General features: G+C 40.3%; 2 protein-coding genes across 2 annotated transcripts in view; one reads left to right on the top strand and one right to left on the bottom strand.

Moving 5' to 3' along the window:
- The window catches only part of gpr158a (G protein-coupled receptor 158a), a 499,884-nt gene extending 477,869 nt beyond the window's left edge, over nt 1–22,015 (top strand). Inside the window, exons 8-11 of the mRNA XM_051928950.1 lie at nt 5,215–5,353; nt 12,882–12,987; nt 18,949–19,095; nt 19,795–22,015. Coding sequence (XP_051784910.1) covers nt 5,215–5,353; nt 12,882–12,987; nt 18,949–19,095; nt 19,795–21,663 — 2,261 coding nt within the window. The 3' untranslated portion in view covers nt 21,664–22,015. The remainder of the gene's footprint in view (nt 1–5,214; nt 5,354–12,881; nt 12,988–18,948; nt 19,096–19,794) is intronic.
- LOC114653822 (aerolysin-like protein) overlaps nt 1–26,042 on the bottom strand; it is a 989,661-nt gene that overhangs the window by 485,978 nt on the left and 477,641 nt on the right. The gene's annotated exons all lie outside the window — the stretch shown is intronic.

The raw sequence follows: 26,042 nt of genomic DNA, 5'->3' as shown, positions 1-26,042 counted from the left end.
TCATGGAGTGCAGTGATAGTGCTGCCCCCTCACAACAAACAAACTGGCGTTCAAGTCCTGAGTGCTCGCTGTGTGGAATTTGTAGGTTCTCTTCATGTTTGTTTTCTCCGGTTTCCTCCCTCAGTCCAAAGACATGAAGGTTATGGAAACTGATGTCATCAGACCCAGGCAGAATTTCCAATGTTTGATCTGCAGGAGTAAGAGAGAAAGGATTATTGCACTCTGCCACCCCCTGGCGTGGAATTATCTTCTTTTGAGCCATTTAGCTGTCATCCATGAGCATGTATATGACTATATACAGTGCATCCAGAAAGTATTCACAGCGCATCACTTTTTCCACATTTTGTTATGTTACAGCATTATTCCAAAATGGATTAAATTCATTTTTTTCCTCAGAATTCTACACACAACACCCCATAATGACAACGTGAAAAACGTTTACTTGAGGTTTTTGCAAATTTAATAAAAATAAAAAAATTGAGAAAGCTCATGTCCATAAGTATTCACAGCCTTTGCTCAATACTTTGTCGATGCACCTTTGGCAGCAATTCCAGTCTCAAGTCTTGTTGAATATGATGCCACAAGCTTGGCACACCTATCCTTGACCAGTTTTGCCCATTCCTCTTTGCAGCACCTCTCAAGCTCCATCAGGTTGGATGGGAAGCGTCGGTGCACAGCCATTTTAAGATCTCTCCAGAGATGTTCAATTGGATTCAAGTCTGGGCTCTGGCTGGGCCACTCAAGGACATTCACAGAGTTGTCCTGAAGCCACTCCTTTGATATCTTGGCTGTGTGCTTAGGGTCGTTGTCCTGCTGAAAGATGAACCGTCGCCCCAGTCTGAGGTCAAGAGCGCTCTGGAGCAGGTTTTCATCCAGGATGTCTCTGTACATTGCTGCAGTCATCTTTCCCTTTATCCTGACTAGTCTCCCAGTTCCTGCCACTGAAAAAACATCCCCACAGCATGATGCTGCCACCACCATGCTTCACTGTAGGGATGGTATTGGCCTGGTGATGAGCGGTGCCTGGTTTCCTCCAAACGTGACGCCTGGCATTCACACCAAAGAGTTCAATCTTTGTCTCATCAGACCAGAGAATTTTCTTTCTCATGGTCTGAGAGTCCTTCAGGTGCCTTTTGGCAAACTCCAGGCGGGCTGCCATGTGCCTTTTACTAAGGAGTGGCTTCCGTCTGGCCACTCTACCATACAGGCCTGATTGGTGGATTGCTGCAGAGATGGTTGTCCTTCTGGAAGGTTCTCCTCTCTCCACAGAGGACCTCTGGAGCTCTGACAGAGTGACCATCGGGTTCTTGGTCACCTCCCTGACTAAGGCCCTTCTCCCCCGATCGCTCAGTTTAGATGGCCGGCCAGCTCTAGGAAGAGTCCTGGTGGTTTCAAACTTCTTCTACTTACGGATGATGGAGGCCACTGTGCTCATTGGGACCTTCAAAGCAGCAGAAATTTTTCTGTAACCTTCCCCAGATTTGTGCCTCGAGACAATCCTGTCTCGGAGGTCTACAGACAATTCCTTTGACTTCATGCTTGGTTTGTGCTCTGACATGAACTGTCAACTGTGGGACTTTATATAGACAGGTGTGTGCCTTTCCAAATCATGTCCAGTCAACTGAATTTACCACAGGTGGACTCCAATGAAGCTGCAGAAACATCTCAAGGATGATCAGGGGAAACAGGATGCACCTGAGCTCAATTTTGAGCTTCATGGCAAAGGCTGTGAATACTTATGTACATGTGCTTTCTCAATTTTTTTATTTTTAATAAATTTGCAAAAATCTCAAGTAAACTTCTTTCACGTTGTCATTATGGGGTGTTGTGTGTAGAATTCTGAGGAAAGAAATGAATTTAATCCATTTTGGAATAAGGCTGTAACATAACAAAATGTGGAAAAAGTGATGCGCTGTGAATACTTTCCGGAAGCACTGTATATACTGCTCAAAAAAATTAAAGGAACACTTTTTAATCCGAGTATGGCATCAAGTCAATGACACTTCTGGGCTATTGATCTGGTCAGTTAAGTAGCAGAGAGGCTTGTTAATCAGTTTCAGCTGCTTTGGTGCACTAGAGGGGCAACAATGAGATGACCCCCAAAACAGGAATGAATTATCAAACAGGTGGAGGCCACTGACATTTTTCCCTCCTCATCTGTTTTTTCACTAGTTTTGCATTTGGCTGCACTCAGCGTCACTACTGGTATGAGGCCATACCTGGACCCTACAGAGATGGCACAGGTAGTCCAGCTTCTCCAGGAGGGCACATCAATACGTGCCTCCCATTGCCAGAAGTTTTGCTGTGTCTCCCAGCACAGTCTCAAGGGTATGGAGGAGATTCCAGGAGACAGGCAGTTACTCTAGGAGAGCTGGACAGGGTCCCTCGTAGAAGGTCCTTAACCCATCAGCAGGACCCACCTGTATCTGCTCCTTTGGGCAAGGAGGAACAGGATGAGCACTGCCAGAACCTACAAAATGACCTCCAACAGGCCGCTGGTGAGAATATCTCTGACCGAATAATCAGAAACAGACTTCATGAGGGTGGCCTGAGGGCCCAACATTCTCTAACGGGCCCTGTGCTCACTGCCCGCTCGGCACTGTGGAGCTCGATTGTCATTTGCCATAGAATATCAGAATTGGCAGGTCCACCACTTGCGCCCTGTGCTTTTCACAGATGACAGCAGGTTCACCTTGAGTACATGTAACAGACGTGAAAGGGTCTGGAGAAGCCGTGGAGAATGTTATGTTGCCTGTAACATCATTCAGCATGACCGGTTTGGTGGTGGGTCAGTGATGGTCTGGGGAGGCATATCCATGGAGGGACTCACAGACCTCTACAGGATAGACAATGGCACCTTGACTGCCATTAGGTATAAGGATGAAATCCTTGGACCCATTGTCAGACCCTATGCTGGTGCAGTGGGTCCTGTTCCTCCTGGTGCATGACAATGCCCGGCCTCATGTGACGAAAGTGTGCAGGCATTTCCTGGAGGATGAAGGAATTGATACCATTGACTGGCCCCCATGCTCTCACTCGCCTGACCTCAATCCAATAGAACACCTCTGGGTGGGACATTATGTTTTGGTCCATCTGACACCACCAAGTTGCACCTCAGACTGTCCAGGAGCTTAGTGATGCCCTGGTCCAGATCTGGGAGGAGATCCTCCAGGACACCATCCGTCATCTCATTAGGATGTTATCAGGCATGCATACAAGCACATGTTGGGTTGGCCATACAAACTACTGAGTACAATTTGGAGTTGCTGCAATGAAATTTCGGCCAAATGGACTCGCCTGCCTGCTGCATCATTTTTTCACTTTGATTTTCGTGGTGTCTTTGAATTCAGCCCTCTGTAGGTTGATCATTTTCATTTCCATCTAATTATGTGGCATCCCTTCATTCCTAACATAATACCATATCAGTAGAGATAACCAGCATTGAGATCTGATGTGTTTTCAAAGTGTTCCTTTAATTTTTGTGAGTAATATATATATATATATATACTAGCCATGTGCGCCCAACTACGTTGCGCGTGTTAAAGTTGTCTGTGAAGGGCTCCCTGTTTAAACGCAGCTGCCAATCGTGAACTGGGCCATTCGTCGCACAGCATTATGATTTTTTATAAGGGAAACAAAATTACAAAACAAAACCCTTGGACATTGATTCGATAGGAACGGCCTACTCGGAATCACTGTCCGAATAGTAATTATGTGGTGGTGTAGGAGCATTTCTGCTTCTCTCCGTTCACAGTCCGTCTTGTTTTCACGATGCTGTTGTTTCCTCTCACGATCTCTTCTCAACCTTTCTCCAATCTCGCAGGTTGCTTTGTGGCAGTCCAAAGAGTAAGGCAATATACACGGAGCAATGGTTATAAAAGGGGGACACATAGGTATCCAGGCTCTTTAAAGCATAAATAGGGATCACTTCACTGACATGTGAGCAAGCCACGGTACAACTGTGAGACGCACAGCACTCGCCGGCTACAACGTAACAATAATAATTTCCGGAACGTGCTGTTATGTTGTCATTCATTTTACCCACTGTCTTTCTTTCAGTCTTATGTTACGTAGGCACGTACCTTTTATCTTCGGTAATCTCATTCTCTAACCAGGCCTCAGGAGCTAACCAGCGTAACACTGTCCACCACCCCTTTCGTTATTCTGGCACATTGTTGACATCTGTGAGTAACAACAACGTACTAAACTGGAAGGTGGTCTACACATGCGTGTTATTCGCGGACAAACAAAGATCAAGATCCAAATAAAGATTATATATAGAGGTTAGTTAATTTAAAGCACAACAATTTGTTTAGTTTGAATGTCTGTGTTTTGAGGTGTGACTGGAGTACTACAGTCTTCAGTAGTATAAGCCTGGAGGAGATTCTTAATGCAACGCCTATGTTTTAGCTGTCTCTCTACTGCCATCTAGTGCTTCTTCTTCTAATTCATTCGCGGACAAACAAAGATCAAGATCCAAATGAAGATTATATATAGAGATATCTTTTTTTTTTTTTTCATAGTTTACTGTCAAATAATGCAAAGAGTTTGCAACACGTGTTTCACCCTAATTCTGGACTCATCAGGCGTACACACTCAGCTGCACCCCCTCTCGGTGATCGAACCTCGGACGTCAGTGTCTTTACATTGTGCCATGGCGTGTGGTTCGTTTGTTTGACAGCATGTAGATCGGGATAATTACATTCATGACATTCATAGTTTGAATCACAATCTGATTGTATGGGTGGTTACCTACCAAGTAACGCTTGTGGTTGGTCTGCAAGTCGGCAAAAATCCGCCACGGTGACCTCTTCAGTTGCGAGAAGCAGATCATAGAATGTTGCATAGTTTACTGTCAAATAAAGCAAAGAGTATGCGACACGTGTTTCGTCCTAATTCAGGCCACCCATACAATCAGATTGTGATTTAGACTACGAATGTCATGAATATATATATATATATATATATATATATATATATATATATATATATATATATATATATATATATATATATATATATAAAATATCTGCTTCTTGCAACTGAGAGAACGTGCAACCACAAGCGTTAGCTGGTAAGTGACGATCCAAATAATTCGATTGCAATTCAGACCTAAGAATGGAATACATATATGGGTGTATATATTAGGATGTGGCTGATTTTCTGCAGGTTAGACTGCCTATCAATCATTTACCATTTGTGTCTTCCTAACAGCTGAATTCCTCTTTCTCTTGTGGGGAGTTTATCTCTGCTATGCAGTGCGGACGGTGCCATCAGCATTCCATGAGCCCCGCTACATGGCTGTTGCAGTCCATAATGAACTCATTATCTCTGCAATATCTCATACCATTAGGTAAGCAATCTGCAGATGTTTTATTACAAAGTTCTAATACGAGGATATTCACAGTCCTAAATTGAAATGTGCTTTATTTGAAATGATTTCTGTAATGTTTTATAAGTGTAATCTTTCAAAAACAAAAATTTTAACCAGTGACACGTTATGTGGTAATTATTTCTGTAGGTAAAAATAATAATAATAATAAAAAAAAAAGCTAGATTTCTGTTAACTTTGTTTTTCTGCTTTTATTTACTGTACTATTTGTTGCAATTTTACCAAATACACAAAATATAAATAGCAACAAAAATGTAAAGGATATCCAGCAAGCTATAACTTTCTTTCAAGCCCAAAAAGCTTACCTGCTTCTAATATGACAGCATATATAAGTGACCTGAGCTAAGATCTGGCCCCCTACATACCCCCCTCACCCCCATCATGCAATGTTGATTGTATTGAATTCATCCCCCTTGGTGGGCTGCAAAGACACTTAATTGAGAAAAAGAGGGTCATGACAACAAAAAGGTTAAGAAACACTGCAATGGATGGTTAACGCTGAATATGCTGAGGTCAGTATCGATTATTTAGATCTAAACCCATCTTGGGTGTGTAACACAGCAAGTCAAAAGATAAGAAATATTAAGTAATTTCTTGCCAGATTCTGAAGGAGCTTTGCACCATTCCTCATAATGAAAATGACTTTTTTCTACTTTTAGATAATGTAGGACACTGTTTTTCTATTGAGTGCTGAAGAGTAGGTTGAGATTCTTGCAGTTAAGTAAGATAACCGTGAGCCATATTGTGTAGGATATCACAATAGATTTTTTTCTTAGCATGATGCTATTCTATCTGATGCTACTCCAGGTAATGCTATTATAGGATTGGGCATCAGGGAAGGCGTCTGGCTATAAAAATAACACTGAAACCAATAAAACACATTTATAAAATATCAGCCCCACACAGAAGTGGAAAAAGATGAAGAGGAAGAAGAAGAAAAAGAATAGTTTCTGTAAATCCAACAGTATCTGGCAAATTAGCAAACGTTTGTTTTCCAAAACGCTTTGAGTGTAGAAGGCACCCAAAAGATCTGTGAAATAGAGAAACAACTAAAGGACTTCTTCTGGTTGTGCAGGAATAGTTGGCATTCGCAGTAGAGTGTCCATTAAAACACTTGGAAGGTAGATTTCAAATCCAAACCTTTAATTTGCAGATATAACTGTACATATGAGAGTGTGGATGTGTGGTCTACAATAAGAAATAAAGTAGATCTATTCTTAGTTTTCAAATTACACATAAAGGAAAATCACGTTGCAAATCTTACACAAATATTAATCTTAAAGTTGCAGTACTGAAGTTGGCCACTAGGCAAGGTGCCTTTAGGTGAGAAACGTTTTAGTGTTAATGAAATTACAAGCGTAACTATTATAATACAAACCAAAAATAAATGAATAGAACTTTCGTTGCTTCGCTTGACGCACACTATTTCTATGGAACTCTTTAACTTTGTGAAGTGCAAATACTTAAACAGACAGTGAAAACAACCATGCTTTCTCTTTCTTCCTGCTACCCACAGTACTTCGCTCAGCGTAAGGCAGCATCTAAGTCCGTCCTCCTGCAGACTGAACTCCACCTCTCAGACAATCTGTTTCATTGTCATGTGTGTTGCTCACGTCTTCTCACATTATCTTGTGAGCTCCTAAACTGATCGTGAACTACAGGTTCACTACACTTCAATACAGGTGCCCTCTTCTACGCAGTGGTGTGCTGGGGAGGCAGCTTAAAGAAGGACGCCTCACGCCTGGACAAACTGGTAAGGAAGGCAGGCTCTATTGTAGGCACAGAACTGGACAGTTTGACATCTGTGGCAGAGCGACGGGTACTGAGCAGGCTCCTGTCAATCATGGAGAATCCACTGCATCCACTGAACAGTATCATCTCCAGACAGAGGAATTACGGAGACACTCATCTGACTTTTACATTAACTATAACTTTCTAAGATTGACTCTTACAGCTACTATTAAAAAAAAAATTATCAGTTTTCATGCAAAGTTCCGTGTTATTTGAACATTTTTTGTAGCCTAGGAATGCTTAAAAATATTTGCCATTTAAGTTATTTGTAATTAGGTGCTCTGGTTATGAAAATTCACTTTAAGTAGAGGTTTTCTGGAACGGATTAGCTTCTTCCTAAAACAGGGCAACTCCGCACGCCTCTCCTGTCAGTGGCCACCCCGCTGAATTAGGATAAAATCATTAAGGTGTCCACTTGGGCTGAATGTCATGGCTTCATGTTACAGTTACTTGGCTCATACTTTAGTGATTATAATATGACTCACATGTAATGCAAAGGTAGTCTTGAGTTATTTTAAGTGTGTAAGAACTTTTTTCAGTTATACGGTATATAAAATAAAGAGTCTCTACGTTTACTTGTCCTTTTGATACTTACTACACTTAATATCAGTCACTTTAAAACTTCTACTTGAGTCTCTTTCCGGAATGGTTGGGTAGGTATGGAGTACTTTACTCAACACTGCTCAAACGACAAAACAATACACTATTTATAGATGAAATCTTCTTCTTCCTCATTACCTTTTCCCACTTCTATGTGGGGCTAATGTGCTTGACTAACCTTCTCCATACCTCCTTGACAGTCAGACCCTTTTCCATCAGATCTTCTTTTAGTTTATCCATCCACCTCCACTTTTGCCTCCCTCACTTTCTCTTTCCTTACAATACATTACAATACAATTTATTTTTGTATAGCCCAAAATCACACAAGAAGTGCCGCAATGGGCTTTAACAGGCCCTGCCTCTTGACAGCCCCCCAGCCTTGACTCTGTAAGAAGACAAGGAAAAACTCCCAAAAAAACCAAGTAGGGAAAAATGGAAGAAACCTTGGGAAAGGCAGTTCAAAGAGAGACCCCTTTCCAAGTAGGTTGGGCGTCCAGTGGCTGTCAAAAGAAGGGGGTCAATACAATACAATACAGTACAGAGAACAGAACAAATCCTCAATACAGTATAAAAATAAAAATTTTAGAAGTACGGAGCAGACTTTAACAGTAGATGATATCACATAAGAAGATTTGGATATATTTAGAGTCCTGGAGACCTCATCCATCAAGCTGCCTCCCCCATTTGGCCATTCCATGGCTGAAACAGCGCTGGGCCAGCCAATCCCATGAAATGACCCCTCCTTCCCACGATTCCTGCGATCCTCCATCAGGGATGATTTTACCTTAGGCAGGCAAAACAACTTTTGAGTACCGAGAAGAGAAAAAGAATAGGTGAGGGTTAGTATCCAATTCTCTATAAGTAACTATCATGTTACTTATGTTTTAGTGCTAATGACTAACAACAGAGATGCAGTCTGTACAGTTAATCAGCAGCTCTAGTCAGGGTGTGCTAAACTGAAGTAGTGAGTCTTCAGCCGGGATTTACAAGCTGAGACCGAAGGGGCATCTCTTATAATAGCAGGCAGACCATTCCACAATTTAGGGGCCCTGTAACTAAAAGCTCGACCTCCCACTGTTATTTTATTAATCCTTGGAATCATAGCAGACCGGCATCTTGAGATCTTAATGTGCGCTCTGGTTAGTAAGTCATGATAAGTTCTGACAAGTAAGCCGGACCTTGTCCATTTAATGCTTTATATGTTAAAAGGAGGATTTTGAAATCTGCCCTAAACTTAACCGGGAGCCAGTGTAAGGATTTAAGAACTGGAGTCATGTGTTCATATTTTCTTGTTCTTGTAATAATTCTTGCAGCCGTATTTTGGATTAACTGAATTCTTCTGTCCTTGTACTTCCATTCCCACTCCTCCTTTGCCCACATATTTATTGTCACACCTCATCACATATCCATACCACTTCAACCTCTTTCTTACATTTGTTGTAGAAAGCTATCATTGATGATTTTTCTTCTTCTTCTTCTTCTAATTCTTCTTCTTCTTCCCACTACTCTGTGCAGTTGATGTGTCTGATCAATTCTCCATACTGATTGATCCTGCACCTCCTCCCCAGTCAAACCGTTTTTCCTTCAGATCTTCTTTTACTTTATTCTTCCACCTCCGCTTTGGCCTTCCTCACTTTCTCTTCCTCATTACGTCTAATTCCATCACCCTTTTATCTCTTGTCATCTCCCACTTTTGTTGCACCTCTGATTGTCTCATTTCTTCTTCTGTCCTTTTTTTGTAACCCTACACATCCATCTCAACATTCTCATTTCTGCCACATCCGACTTCTTCTCCTCAGCTCCCTTTACTGCACTTGTCTCAGCTCTATACATCATTGGTGGTCTTACCACTGTTTTTAAAACCTGACCTTTAACTTTCTCCTTAATTCTTTGATCCCACAATATTGCCTATAAGTTTTTTCCAATGTTTCTATCCACTCTGCACTCTATGGATTATTTCTGCATCTAATTTTCCATCTCAAGATGCCACTGATCCTAAATATTTACTTTTATCCACTCTTTTCAATGGCTCTCACTGCTGGCTAACTTCTGAATCCTGATCATCTTTAAACCTCGCATATTCTGTCTGCTTCCTATTTATTGTCAATCCTCAATCTTCCAAAGATCTTCTCCATTTTTCCAACTTCCTCTCCACTTTCTATTTTCTGGTGCTACACACCACAATGTCATCAGCAAAATCCTGCATCATGTGGATTGGACTTTTATCCCCTCAAATCAACACATCCATAACCAGGTCAAAGAAGTAAGGATATGAAGAAGATCCCCGGTGCAGTCCTCCATTAACTGGGATCTTGTCTGTTACCCCAACACTGCTTTTAACCCGAGTCCTGACTCCCTCATACATATCCCAGACGATCCTCACATACTTCTCTGGTCCTCCTTTCTCGACTTCATAAAATAGTGATTGAGAAAAACAGAGTGTCCCTTTGTAGGTGCAGTAATATTAAAAGCTTAAAATAGCCTCTTGCTAGACGTCATTCTAAAGGGACCATTGGCTGATGCTGTTCTGCTGTTCACAGAAGTGTGATTAGCGTTAAATTAGAATTGTGGGAGACCAACCATTCTTCTGTGGGACTGTGCAGAACATCCCATCTTTTACACAAAAAGCTGAATATTTCTCAGTGAAATTGCAGAAGAGGTTGCTTATTGTAATGTTTCTCGTCCCCCTGCCCCCAGTGTGGTTCCTCTTCTACAACCGTATCACTCAGAAACTGTAACTCCCTTAAGATACTTCCTGCTGTCCGCCACGTCTGTTTGCCATCTAACACTCAGCCTGCTGTCTTTCTAATGACTTTCCAAGTATAGTAATCTTAAAGATCCTTGTAATTTCATCACTTTCTTTTCCAAACTGTTCCTGCCGTAAGACACAAAGCAGGAGGGTGCTTCTAGTGCAAGCTGCAAAAGCCAACATAAAATGAATTAAATGAGGCAAGGCTTTGCTAGGCATGGGCCTAAAATTGTCTGGCCATTTCTTTTTTGATTTTTTTTTCAAGTGCAAGATAATGTCCTACATCTCATAACGCTAGGGACCAAGTTGCAGATAGCGCTTCTGCTTTTTGGGGCTTACTATGATTTCTGTGTTATTCTCCTGTGACCCGAACATTGGCAGATTAAGCTGAGGGGCAGCTCTAAATTGACCTGGTTTGAGTGAATATGGGTGTACCATCCAGGGTTTTATCGTTCCTGCTTTACGTTTGATGCTACTACCCTACCAAACCTCAAGGGAGTAACATTTTGGACCAAAACATCTAGTCATGTTCATTGCTTTTCAGATAACATTCACATTCTTGATTCATAAAATATTAATATCAGCCTTTTTTGTTAAGATGTGATGAAATATTCAATCATTTTACAAGCTTAATGCCCTCAATACAAGGTCTTACAGAACTGTTGCCTATCCTGAGAGCATGAGTGGAGGTTGTAAGAGACGGCCGGGATGCCCAGTATATGGAAGGATAGGGGAAGGCAGCTTCTTTAGGGCATTGCCTCCCCTGAGAGGCTGTAGATGGCAGCTCCCCAGGATTGCAGCAGGGCAATATGGGACTTGGAGTTATTTATCTCAGCCCTGTTGGGTGCCGTGGGTACCGCTAGGGGGTGCTGTGGAGGACTTATATGAGACAAGGTTTTCGTCTAACCCGGGAGTGCTGGCAGGCCACATAGGTGGAAGAGCAGAAGTACTTCCGGGTTGTCCCATATAAAAGGGACCACCACAACACCAGTCGGAGAGCCAGAGTTGGGTGGTAGGTGGGCAAAGCTTGATAGGAGGAGTGGAGGAGAAAAACAGATGGAGAGAATCATTTGTGTGCCTAATTACTTGTGACTGTAGTGGTGGAAAAAGTTGTGAAGGATATCCTTGCAATAAAACAAATCATTGTGCTTTATATTGTTGAGATTGAGAAGCGACAGTGCCCTCTAGCGGCCCCAAGGTTTTATCTCTCCCTTGTTGATGTGCATCTTTGTAATATTTCTCAACGTAATTCTGGTATGCCATCAACATTGCCTGAGGAAAACCTCACCAAAATTAGTGTTATATACAGACATGAATAAAAGGAACCAATGATAATTGCAACTAACAGAAGAGCCTTGGGGTTCAGCCTCAGCAAGTCCCTCACATATCTCAAAAAAGCTGCTCCAGAGCCACCCCAGAGTTGGAGGTTTTCAACTATATTCAGGGCCTTGCGAAGCTAATGGTTGGTCCGATAACTCTGAGGTGATAGGTAGAGATGAAGAGCCCCAACTGGTCACCTCAAAATCAGTTCCCAGAAATAGAGAAGTAGTGATAGTAATGGATTTGTAGGAATGAGGCACCCCAACAGGACACCTCAAAACCAGGTCTCTAGAAATAGAGAAGTAGTGACAGAGGGGTACCCAGTCATTGGAGGGATTGAGATGTAGGTTAGCTCCACAGACATGGAGCCTCATGCTGTGTGTTGTCTTCTGGGTGCACAGCTAGGAGACCTCCATCGGAGGGTGATAGCGTCTTGAGGGTGGATCCAGTTGTCATTGTCCACGTCGGAGAAATTGATACACATAAGGGCAGGCTGTCTGTTTTGCAATCCAAATTTAAAGAGTTAGGTGTCAAGCTGAAGAGCAAACCTGATAAGGTGGTCCTCTCTGAAGTTCTGCAAAGTTTTGCAATCCAAACTTAAAAGAGTTAGGTGTCAAACTGAGAAGCAGAACTGACAAGATGTTCATCTCTGTGTTGCACGCCAAATTGAGGGGATTAGAAGGCGTATCTGTGAACATAATAAATGTAATTTAATGTACTTGATTGTATATTGTTGGACAGTACAGTCATTTGTATTGTTTTGTAAAATCTTTGATTGAGTGATTTGCACCACTATCACTAAAGTGATGGTACTGTATGGACCATTCCGTACTGTTTTTTCTAATCAGATGATAAATAATGCATTTTTCTTTCTGATTTTTTTATTTAAATAATCAATGTATAAATTTCACTTTTTTGGTTAAGTAAATGAGGATGGAGTTGTAAAAAGGGACCTCACCCCAGGTTGCGTTTTGAATTGTGAATGTCTAGAAGAAGGTGCAACTGACTGAATTTTATTTTTCGTTGCAGGTTTACTTTGGTCAGCTCTCTTCATCCTGACTGGATGCTTATGTTACTTTTTGCACACACACACTTGACGGTGACGGTCACACTTGGATTACTTCTAATACCAAAGGTAAAAACAAAATGTTTTGCTACTGTTTTCAGTAAGGTTATTAGAAATTTAAAGCAACAGAATTTGACTTACATGCATGAAACATTTTAGAACAATGGTAACATATAGTTTGGGAGTTGAAAATTAATACAGAAGCAATATACGTGGGACGTTCAAAAAGTTTCCGCACTTTTATATTTTCGTTGGAAACGGTGAAGGCGGGAGGAGGAGTAATTGGGCATTAAAAAGTTGGTATGACACTGGGAAAATTGCATGCGCAAATGAAAGTGACTGTGTAGAAAAGTGATGTAATTTGTTTTTGAAATTCTTAATAAATAAGAGTTAAAAAAAATGTGCGTAAACTTTTTGAACATCCCTCATAGAAACTTTCTTTGGTGATTTAAGAGTAACATTGAGGACAATATAAAATGTGGAGTGCACAACAAGGCTTCTTCATACATGTAGGCTATCCTAAAAATGTATTGTTCAATCCAATTCAGTTTATTTTTGTTAAACTCTCTTCATTGTGTTACAATTAATTCCTCATTTTCTAATTTTCCATGTTCGTGACATGAAATTTGTATTAGGAACATTCGGTTAATTTAGGAATGAGCACCACACCATAAACCACAACAGACTGAAGGTGCAATAAAAAAGGAGGTTGTTACTGCCTGCTTAAAATGAAGTGTGGTGTTGTCACCACGAAGGTTAAGGTTTTAATTATCTCAATTAACTGTGCTGTTAATATTATCTGCTTCTCTGAGGCATCTTGACCTTTTCCATAATCCTAAAAAAGGAATTAAAAATAAGGTTTAATTCATCTGATTCAAGAAAATATAATCCATCTTTAATCAAAAACACAAAGACAGACAGCATTTTTAGATATACATTAATACAGCGATCATCACAACATTCAAACCACTGACAGGTGACGTGAATCATATTGATTATCCTGTTCCAGTGGCACCTGTCGAGAGTTGGGATGTATGGCAAGTGAACAGTCAGTTCTTGAAGGTGATGTGTTGGAAGAAGGAAAAATGGACAAGCTTAAGAACCTGAGCATGTTTGAGAAGGACCAAATAGTGATGGCTAGACGACCAGGTCAGAGAATCTCCAAAATGGTAGGTCTTGTTAGGTGTTCCAAGTATGCAGTGGATAGCACCTACCAAAAAGAGTTTAAGGAAGAAGAAACTGAGAAATGGCAACAGCGTCATAGACACCCACGTCTCAGTGATGCGTTTGGGGAGCGAAGATTAGCCCATCTGGTTCGATCCCACAGAAGAACCGCTGCCACACAAATTGCTGAAAAACGTAATGTAGGCCATGAGAGAAAGGTGTCATGGCATTGTTTCCTCACCCAGACAGATGGGCACCTTGGAAATGAACTCTGGCCTTGACGTCAAGTGGAATGCAACCAGTCGAGCCAACTGAGGGAAGGGAGACCTCTGTTATCTCAAATGACTAACCAGGCTTCTGAACTGAGGGTGTTTTTTTTTTTTGAGCAGCAGGATTGTTCTATAGAAGCTACAGGATACCTCATGGACATACCAGAAAAAAAATTAATTACTTTGGGGAATGATTAAGCAGTGCTGCCCATTGACTTTATATATGTATTATTTTTGTGCATTGGGTAGCAGGTACGATCATCAGAAAAGAGGCCATTGCAGTGTGTAGAACATTTTTTGCCCAAACTAGAAATATTATATATAGATTCAACTTCTTTTTTTTAACACTAGCCTGCAGCAATGTCTGACTGGGGGATCTCAACTGACAACAAGACATTATTTTTATGAAAGAAAAAGGGAGAGAGAAAATCATTTATGTTCTGACTTTTTAAAGCTATAATCTGAATGTCTTCACTAATGTAAAATTTAGTTGGCCTACTGCTATAAAGCTTATTATGAATTCAGATTATTTAATTAATTTAAATATTTTCAAATTCCTATTTTATCATAAAGATTATGCAAGAAGGCCATTAAACCCTTTAAAGCAGAGAACAACAAACAGTTTCTAAGAGGTCTAGCAGAACAGTAGAGTATGTCTGACATTCTGTTCGTCTTTATTTCAGTTTAATTTTTCTGTTGATATCTAAGAGATGCAATGCTCTAAGATACCAACCTTCTCTTAAGCAAAGTCCAGCTAAAAAGACTTTTTCTGTAAGCTGTGTCACTTATTTTATTGCTCTGGGAAGTGAGCAGTCATAATTTTAAGACTAGGACCAAAACTGACACATAGCATGTCATAAACTGTTACAGTGTGAATGTCTTACCAACATACTGTACTCATCGCTTGGTTTGGATGTGATTTGCCCTTTTGCTTCTCATGGGTCAGTTCTTTTTTCTGTTTTTAATTTTATCTTGGGGTTTTTTTAGTTTTTTTTTTGTAATTTAATATCTAATATTTTTATTTCTTCTAATATTTAGGATTGCACGACACAACCTGTGACGCCATCAGTGCAACATGTCATACTGTATACCGACATGACTCGTATTTCGTTATGTGTGCTTGGATTAAAATAACCCATTTCAAAAAAAAAGAAATTAAAATATCGCAGGAGCGCAAACAAATGGAAATTATTACTCGAAAAAGGGAAAATAATCACCACGGACCAGGTGTCATTAAATAAAAAAGCAGGATAAAGTGAGGTCAGAAATTAAAGACAGAGTAGAAAACAAAGTAAAACGTCATAAAAAGGTTAAAAAACAAGGGGGCCAAACACATGCAGAGCAGGTCAGAGATAATGAAAACTGGAATTCAAAAGACTCAAAAAAAACGTAAGTGTGAAACACATGCAGAGCAAGATACAGAATATGAAAGCAGAAAAGAAGGACAGTGTCAAGACTTTGGCAGACGGTTTCAAGACTCAGCTTTACTTGAGCCAGTCGCTACATTTAATTGCTATCCATTTATGGAAGATGTTGAGGGGGATTCACCCGCATCAAAAATTGCAACACTGTTTCACCTAAAACTCCTTTACAGTGGAGGATGAGATTTTGACACTACAGGATGACATTCAGCTGAAGTCTGGGGCTCTTGGACGGTTTTAGAACTTACACACAGAGGAAAAGTACCCAATCATGAGGAAATGTGTGACCTCCTTGACTGCATTATCCGGCTCTACTTATTTATGTGAGTCAGCCTTTTCCCACATGAAGATTATTAAATCCAAATACTGTAGTGACCATAAATGTATTGAATTGTTATTGTGCCATAAAGGTTATTCAGTTATGCAAGGTACAGCAACATATATTTTATGTATAAAGTATACTCAGTACATATACTTTATTTATATATATATATATATATATATATATATATATATATATATATATATATATATATATATATATATATATATATATATATACATATACAGTTAGGTCCATAAATATTTGGACAGAGACAACTTTTTTCTCATTTTAGTTCTGTACATTACCACAATGAATTTTAAATGAAACAACTCAGATGCAGTTGAAGTGCAGACTTTCAGCTTTAATTCAGTGGGGAGAACAAAACGATTGCAAAAAAATGTGAGGCAACTAAAGCATTTTTGTAACACAATCCCTTCATTTCAGGGGCTCAAAAATAATTGGACAATTGACTCAAAGGGTATTTCATGGGCAGGTGTGGGCAATTATGTCATTATCAATTAAGCAGATAAAAGGCCTGGAGTTGATTTGAGGTGTGGTGCTTGCATGTGGAAGATTTTGCTGTGAACAGACAACATGCGGTCAAAGGAGCTCTCCATGCAGGTGACAGAAGGTCCAGATATTTATGGACCTAACTGTATATGTAGGTAGATCATTTCGACCTGGTCATTTTAAAAGTAGCTCACAAGCCGAAAAAGTGTGGGCACCCCTGCTCTAGAGGATTCCACCAGGTGGCAGAGAAATTACCTTGAGAAATCAATGTCCGGTTTCACTGTGTTGTGAGTTGAGAGAAGAAATTTGTTAAAAATCAAAATTATTTGCATTCTGATGCTGTTGCAAAGGAGCAAAAAACAAAAAAAGACGGCAATGGCAACACAGAATGTCAAGACAGTATGTGAGATCTTCAAATGTATTCCGTAATTAACAATTGGAAATATGCGATGCTTTTATTACCTATGTGAGAAATGAATGAAGAAAAGCACCACATGAAGACATTCATATGTCAGCACTTAAGTGTGGTGATTTGCTTCACTGCATTGAACCATTCATCAAACATTGAAGCACAAGGATTGATCGCTTTGGAGCTGCATTGCGGCTTGCTCTGACATGTTGATAGCAAACAATGATGTGGACATCGTGTACCAAAACTTGAACACACACACCACCCATATTTTTGTTGGTACTGCAACTCACCCACTCATCGCGTTATATTGTGATGAGGGGTTCGGAGGACGTGTCAAAAGAAAACTGGGAATGTGTGGCATCCATGATGCGTGCATGTAAGCGTTCTGAGCCTGAAGTGTAAACCAGCTTTATGTGTTGAAGATCTTTCATGTCAAACAGGTTACTTTAGATTCTATTCAAGATAAAATTATTTCAGTAAAGAAATCAACAGTGTTAGTCCAGCAAAATCCCTCTAAAACACTGAATATTGTACTAGAGAGCAAAATAAGAGCCATGCAGAGCAGAACAACAGAGTGCATTCCAGGATTTAAGGACATGTCCTACTCTTACAGACTCTGAAAATTAAACTTGTTTAGTCTCAAGCAGAGGTGAATATGTGGGGACTTCATCCATGTTGTCAGAATCCTTGATAAAGTAGATGCAGCAAAATTCTTTCAGGTTAAGGATGAATCCCAGACTTGAGGACATCAGTGGAAATTAGGGGGAAGTGCATTTAAGACTGAAGCCATGAAGAAATTCTTTACAAAAAGAGTTGTGGGACTCTGGAACAAACTACCGAGACTTAGAGTTGACACAGAAACCTGGACAACCTTTAAGAAGAATCTGGATGAGATATTGGGTCAGCTTAGCTATTAGCTAAACAAACAGGCTTGATGGATTGAATGGTCTCCTCTCACGTCAGATTGGGGAGCATGCACTGGTACAGCATGTTGCTGCACCCACCACATGAAAAAGCAGCTTGGGATCCCAATTGGCAACCCCTTAGGCAGACACACGGTCCAGTCCTACCAAATGGAAATGACCATCTACAGTATCTATCGCAATCAGGTGTTATGTGGGCATCCCCTTGGCCTGGTCCAGCCACTCAAATCTTAAGCAATGAGGATCCTCTGAGCCAGATCACCCTCGGGGAATCACGCCACATAGCCGTAGTGCCGTAAGTGACACTCTCTCACAATGCAGGTAATGTGCCTCATTCGGGACTCTGTGAGCAACTACTTGTTTGACAGAAACCAGCAGTACCAGGGTGGTCAAGATCTAATTATGCAATTATGCAATTTTCATTATGCTATAACTTATTAAGTTTATTACATAGAGAATTCACAATTAAAATTTTTTTGTTGCAGATAGATGGCAGCACCTGCCTTGCATTTGTTTATTACAAGATATTTCAAACAATTCTTTTGTCTTTCATTGTTTTCCTGCATTGCATTAAAAGTTGCATAGTTAGATCTGGACCACCCTATACAGAAGGGTAGTCCAGTCTTCATCACAGGTCATTGAATAGTGTCCCTGTCTCACAACCATATTGCAAAACAGGAAGCACCAGGACTCTAAAGACTTTCTCCTTTTGTTTGACAAATGTGTCCTATTCTTCTTGTGTACTAATTGCTGTTCCTTTTGCACACGAGTAGTGTTTTTGCACCTTTTCTACTTTCTTGTCTCACGTTTTGCTTTTGGTTGCTGTATTTCTTGATCTTCAGGTATTTGACCTCTCTCTGTTTTTTGACGAGGTCTTTTCTCCTAGATTCCTTTAAAATCCTTTGCGCTTTCCCACAAAGCACAACAAACAGCACATACTCATTTACTTTATGATCCGAATTTTCATATTCTCAGTGTCTTACCAGTTTCATTTACATCTCCACAGTTTCTTCTAGAAGGAGCTCACCCTCGAGATGACGTTGCAGCAGAAGCCTATGAGGATGAATTAGATCTTGGAAGATCGGGCTCCTACCTCAACAGCAGTATCACATCAGCCTGGAGCGAACACAGCCTAGATCCAGATGACATACGGGTAATTAAGTGTAACATTTATGTCATGAATCGTTATTTTTCATTTTGAGTTGAATAGATATTTCAAGATTCGACAAATAAAATACAGAGCCATAGCAGTTTGGTTTTTTATTACAGACACCAGAGGAAATGGGCCAGCTCAGTTCTAGTAATGGCTGTGGTGTAAGGTCATGCAGCTGTCTTTTGGAAAAGCATACACATGTGAGCAGAGGTTGTGTTATTTGTTAGTGCTGAAAAAAGTCTCTTTGCAGACTGACAAGGATCGGTGGGGGATTTCTAAGCATGGCCTAAAAAAATCGCTTCCATTCAATATCTTTAATTATATAAGTGTCTTTCATTATTTTAAATGTAAATTAAGTTCACTTGTAAATGGTGCTTGTCCCCGACAAAAGGAAGAGCACTATATACTCATTTCAAATTATGATGTTACATATTGAGGCAGCTTTCAGGACTAACAACTCCACATGATTTCAGTTGTCCTTTAGGGAAGTAGTTTTGTCTTTGAGTTCCATCAAACAGCATGCACCTCCATTTTTAATGATCTCATTACCTGCATGATTTTGTAGAGTACTGCATGTATCCCTTAGAGATGTGAACTATTTAATTAGTGAAAAATGATGTGAAATGAATGAAAAGGTCATCGATTCTTTGTCCAATTACTATCCGCAACTACATTTTCTCTCTTTTGTTTAACACTCAGGAAGAACTAAAAAAGCTATACACTCAGCTCGAGATATATAAAAGGAAGAAAATGATAGCCAATAACCCACATCTGCAGAAGAAAAGGAGTTCAAAGAAAGGACTGGGCCGCTCGATCATGAAGCGCATTACTGAGATCCCCGAAACCGTAAGCAGACAATGCAACAAGGAAGAAAAAGAATTTGCTGATCACAGTGGGGCTAGAAATAGCATCAGCACCTTGAGGAAGAACCCGTTTGACCCATCACACTGTGGCTCCAGAGCCAAAGAAGAATCTTTGAAACATAAGGTTTTCTCGCTTAAGAAGTCGCACAGCAGCTATGACCACGTGAGAGACCAAACCGAGGACTCTAGCAACTCAACCCCTGACAAAATGGAAGTTTCCACAACTGAAAATTCACTCTTGGATGCTCTGATGAGTAAAAAACTCACCAAGAAATCGGTGGATACAGTCGAAGCCGAATCCACCGAGTCTGTTCCACTAGTGTGCAAATCCGCCAGCGCTCACAATTTGACTGCGGAGAAGAAACCCTTGCACCCCCGGACATCCATGTTACAGAAATCACTAAGTGTCATTGCTAGTGCTAAGGAGAAGACCTTGGGACTGACTGGGAAAGCTCATAGTCTTGAGGAAAGCCACAAGCAACCAAAATGTCAGTCCAAAAGCAAAGACTCCAATAAAGCTCAGCTTGAGAAAATTGAAAAAATAGACGCTTACCAAGAAAACGTATCTAAGTCCCCAGAAGGGTCGAGAAAACCAAATAAACTGGGCATTATAAAACATCAAGCTGTCAATCCTGTCTCCTCTGACTCGGGGAAATCGGGAATCAAGGACCAATGTGATGTATCCGACGTGTGTCCGTGGGAGATTCAAGATGTTCCTCCAGAGTTTGTGGAAGCTAAAGTTCAAAGGCATGTATCTATTGCTCCAACAGATTCTTCATCTCTGCATGTTCCCCACACAAAAGCTAAACTGCATCAAAGGCAAAAATCTGTGGAGAATCCTTTGTTCCCAGGTAGGCCGTCTAAGTCACAGACCCCTGATAAGGCAGAAGTATCTCCTTGGGAGCACGAGGAGGCTCACTTTATGTCAGGTGACTCAAACTCGCAATCTCATTTAAAAGATTTAAATCTGGGGACGTTTCACAAAACAGATGCTTCTTCAAGGGATTTAGAAGAAAACCTTCCAGGAATGAGACTAAAATCCACTGAGCTGGACAGAAACATAGCAGAGGATCCTAAAAAGAACACGCTTCTCATTAGTGTTCAAAACAAGGATGTCTTACTACAAAACACAAAATGTGACAGAAACTCCGAGGCTTTAATCAGCAAAGCAGATGTCTGCCCTTGGGACTTTGATGACGCGCAGTTAACAAATGCAGCCAAGGTGTCTGCACCAAGTCCTTTTGTAAAATCAAAAGAATCTCTTCCAAGAAAAAAGGGTGCTTCCACATTCACCAAAGCATTTCTGGCTGCTGGGCTGGAAAGGGACAAGGAGAAAAGTCGAGATAGGGATGAAGATAAGAGGAAAAAGGTTAAGGAGAGGGGTATCTCCTCCAAATCTGTAGAGAAAGCTAGCAGCCATTCCAAAATGGAAGAGGTGTGTCCTTGGGAGGCTGACAGCAGTATGGATGCTTCCAATTTAGTGAAACGGAGAAACTCCCCTAATGAACTCAGTGCAGGGAAGGGCAACAATGCTGAAATTTGCCCATGGGATTTTGAGAGTATACATGACGCTTCCAAACAGGACCAAAACTCAAGTACAACGAAACATCACCCGAATTCCAAGAAAGGAAAAACTGATAAGGCCAGACTAGCAGAGGTTTGTCCATGGGATTACGACGACCAAATTGCAGGCAAAACTGCATAATCAACTGCACTGCTTGAAATTCTACCTTAATTAATACTTCTTCTGAGACATTTCTCGTTTTTTGAACCATACAAGTTTCTATCAATGAAAAGCAAGCAATCTATTTATTGTGAAGTGAAGAAAAAAGAAAAAAAAAACAAATAACTGTTGCTTGAGATTGTCTGCCATCTTAGATGACTGAACCCCTCACATCTGATGAAAAGCATTCCAGACTGCTGCTGACTATCTGATTAATTCTTGAAGATATATGCAACTATTACTCGCAGTAATTGCTACATAAATTAATCATGATCTCTCATCCATCGCTTGACAAATAATAAATGTTAACGTGGCCACTGAAGCCATAACTTAATTTTACAATGCTGTTTTATTTATAATTTTCTTTGTTGTGATTCACGCTGTGGGAAATTTCATAAATTAGTGTTTACAAATTACAAATTGCGGTCACAGGACACTCTTCTTTCATGCAACGCATTTTCTCCTTGGTTTCCACCCAACGTCTACGCACACACACCGTGTTTTTGCCATCTTTTTTATACTTAATTCTTATATTTGCCTACAATCAGACATCCGTGTTTATCAAGTAATTTAATGAAAAGACAAGTATTAAACTCTGAATTTAAAATAATAATAGGAATAATACGATAATGTTGTCTGGCCAGACTGTTAAAAATATTAACTTTACATAGTGCTATCATACTGTTAAAAAAAGTGTTTTTTTGTGAGAGAATGCTCTGGTGATTACTTTCAAACAGCAAAAATATATCCGAACAACCTCTTTATGTCTATTTGATTGTCATACAGTATATTTGTAAAATGATAGGATCTAGTGGCTTTCTTGTTTAGGACAAGTGAATAACTCTTTGCCCACAAGAAAGGAAAAATATGATATAATATTTAAGCTACATCACTCCAAATCCGCACTCTAATTTGAAACACATGTAGTGCAAATCATATTCTAAAATGTATTTCTGTGTGCTACATTATGAAAAATCACAGGAGAATCATAATCATCTTGTTTAGGCAATCATGTTCAGAAAGTATGCAAATGAGTATAATGTTGCATGCAGGTTTTGTGTGGATGAGTGTGTGTGTGTTTGTGGAAGAATTTACACTCTAACTGTATACACTTCATATATATATATATATATATATATATATATATATATATATATATATATATATATATATATATATAGTGGCGTGGCAAATTAAGATTCAGGGCAAAGCCAAATGCTTGGGGTTCCAACATAAAAACCTAAGAAATTTGACAAATGAGTAGAGACCATTCAGTGCATCAAGCCCACTTGTTTAACTAATAGCTGTCCCTGTTCAATTGGAACAAAAAACGAGAAATTAAATGAAAATTTCGCACCTCAGTGCGCCTTCTTAATAAAGAGTACAGCTCATCTCTCTGAAACAACATGTGACTGTTTCTGGCTTAGGGCTGCACAGAAGCAAGGTCAGCTTTGGAATGAGCCGCCACCAACTGGAATAGGAGAGGCTTCCTTTGCTTCAGTGCTCTCAAGGGGCGGTTTCTCGAATGTTAGCAACAGCGACCCCTCTTGTCCCGGGGTGGTACTACATACTTTAGGCAAATCTGGAAGTTGACCCACCCACCATTGAGCTATTTTTGAAATCCGATCAAGGGCACAGAGGAGCTGGAGCCTATTCCAGCAAGCACTGGGCATAAGGCAGGAACAATCCTTGGTCAGGGTGCTGTACTATATATATATATATATATATAATAATTTAATTTTTTAATAATTTTTTTGCATTTATATAGCGCTTTTCTCACTACTCAAAGCGCTCAGCAATTGCAGGTTAAGGGCCTTGCTTAAGGGCCCAACAGAGCAGAGTCCCTATTGGCATTGACGGGATTCGAACCGGCAACCTTCCGATTGCCAGTGCAGATCTCTAGCCTCAGAGCCACCACTCCGCCGTACATATATATATATATATGGGTGTACCTGCATTTTTACTTTCAAGAGATGGTTCAGTTACAGAAAATACACACTTTTACACAGATAGTAGACTAATAAATGCAGGATCTTTTGCACTTTTCCATAAGCCTCATATTTCATTTTACTGAAAACCTTTATAAGTGATTGATTGCCTAATACCAGCGGTTCTTCCCCTGGCTGGGGTTCTGGTGTTGTGTGTTGCTGACCGTTCAAGGAGCTTGTGGTAGACTTTGAATTGAGAACAGCTTTGAATTCTTTTAGTTCAAATTTAGATTATTTAAACTAGGACTTAGGACCCAATACCTGTATGTGTGTATATGTAAGAGATGTGACTGCTTAAGGGTGCCACAGAGCTCCAAACACCAGACAGAACTCAGCCTGACACAATTCCAGGTTAAAATGCAATGAAATTTAATTTAAAACAGTACCTTGGCAGGCTTAAATCAGTCCAACACAGAATATTCAAACAAATAAGCACCTTCTACTTCCTTCCACTCCTCCTCATCGAGCGTTGCCCTCCACCTCATGATTCTGACTCCTGGAAGCAGGCAAGGCATCTCCTTTTATCTCGGATAAGGAGGTTCTTCTGGTGCCAGAGCATTGCCTGACAGAAACCCTTCTGGCTCAGATGGAAGACCCTCGAAGTAGGGGCAGCATTTGCATGTAGCTACCCCTGGTGGCACCCAAGAACCCCATCAGGGCTGTCCCATGGGACTGTAATTCCAAACCTGCCCTGCAGGTATCTATGTGCTTATCTTAGTCAAGGGAGGCTGCCACCTATTGTCTTGGCGGATCAAATGGTTGCTTCCCTCTGTTCCTCCAATATACTGGCCTCCCAAGTGGGTAAGGAAACTTGAACCATCCTGGCTGGGACACCAACCCATACTTTGTGTCCTTGATAATTGTATTCTATATATTGAGAAACAGAGAAGGCCTTGGAGGAACTAACTTATCCTTCTGGCTTTGGCCATAAACACTGTTTTCACATACTGTAACTCATAAGCATAGATGAATTGTTGTATTTGTGACAATACACACACATCCACTCACAAACATACAAATGTATTTATATATATTTATATAAAAGTCGAATGAAGTACTGCAGGTCCACAAGAAAGAATGTTAGGGTGCCAATTCAGTCGTCCCCGTTTAATCAACAGAAAATAATAAACATTACACGTGTACACAGTAGGACCCGAAAGGAACGGAAAAGCTTCCAAAAAAGTTGAGAATATCTCCTAAGCTTGGGACGCCTGTTCAGTTACTTAGCTAGGAGCTTTATCCTGCGGTGTGCTCTTGTACAGAGTGACGCCTCCTTCCGATGGCTATGGGATATATAGCAGGGGGACCGGAAGAGGCGGAATCAGATGCCCCACTGGGTGTCTTCTCAGCACTGTGGATGGAACAGAAGAGGAAATGGTTAGCACCATCACCCCAGCTCGACCCAGGGTGGTAGTACATACCTCAGATGAGGTTGGAGAATGATCCGCTAATGCACATTTGTATAAATTTAAGAGGGTCAAGAGGCAGAAAAAGGTTTGGGGTAGCCACCCCGTATAAAGTAATGAGTAATCACGAGGGACCGAGTCCAATCAGAACTGACTTGTACATTGAGAACAGGTAGGCTTTTATAGAGCATAGACAAGAAGGAGTGTGCTTGTAGAGCCGGAACTGGAAGTGATGTCAGGCTGATTCTTCTTTGGAGGGTCCAGAGAGAGAGAGACGCCCACCCCCTGGCCTGGCGTAGAAGTACAATCATTTAAGCCCTTCAACTGCCTCTCATGCACAACAATAAAAATAAATACATACATACAACCGCAATACAATCGGAGGACCAACTGGAAAACTAATACACACAGCTGAAGTAAAAGTCTTTGTCATTATTCAAGCAATACTGGATATTTTCATTAACATTATTCATTAATAATATGATGCTTTTTTGGAGATGATGGCCCTACCAGAAAAATACTGAACCACCCAACTTATATTGTAGGAAGTGTTTTTCATTAACATTTTCAATAATTATGAGTTATTTGCCTTCTCTACAATTTAACTTTTCTTCCTATAGAATATAGATTACATCTTGCTTGAAGAAGGGGCCTGAGTTGCCTCAAAAGCATGCATATTGTAATCTTTTTAGATAGCCAATAAAAGGTGTCATTTTGCTTGGCTTTTCTCTATAGAATATAGTTAAATTTAAAAATAATAAACCTGGTCTTTTTAAGAGAATTTCTTATATCAGCAAACTTAAATACAAATAAGTAAGTAAATAAAGTCATTTCTTTTTTTACTTTCTTTTCTTTGCATCCCCTTTTTCTAATATATGTAATGTTATAGAACTAAAGACGACTAGCTACATCATCGTCCATGTCACAAAGTGGGGCACCTCACATGTGAAAGGAAGACATAAAGAAT

Source organism: Erpetoichthys calabaricus, chromosome 6 (assembly GCF_900747795.2).
Source record: "Erpetoichthys calabaricus chromosome 6, fErpCal1.3, whole genome shotgun sequence".
In the NCBI taxonomy this organism is placed as follows: domain Eukaryota; kingdom Metazoa; phylum Chordata; class Cladistia; order Polypteriformes; family Polypteridae; genus Erpetoichthys; species Erpetoichthys calabaricus.
Note: the sequence above shows the minus strand (reverse complement) of the source record. Positions and strands in the feature narration are given on the sequence as shown.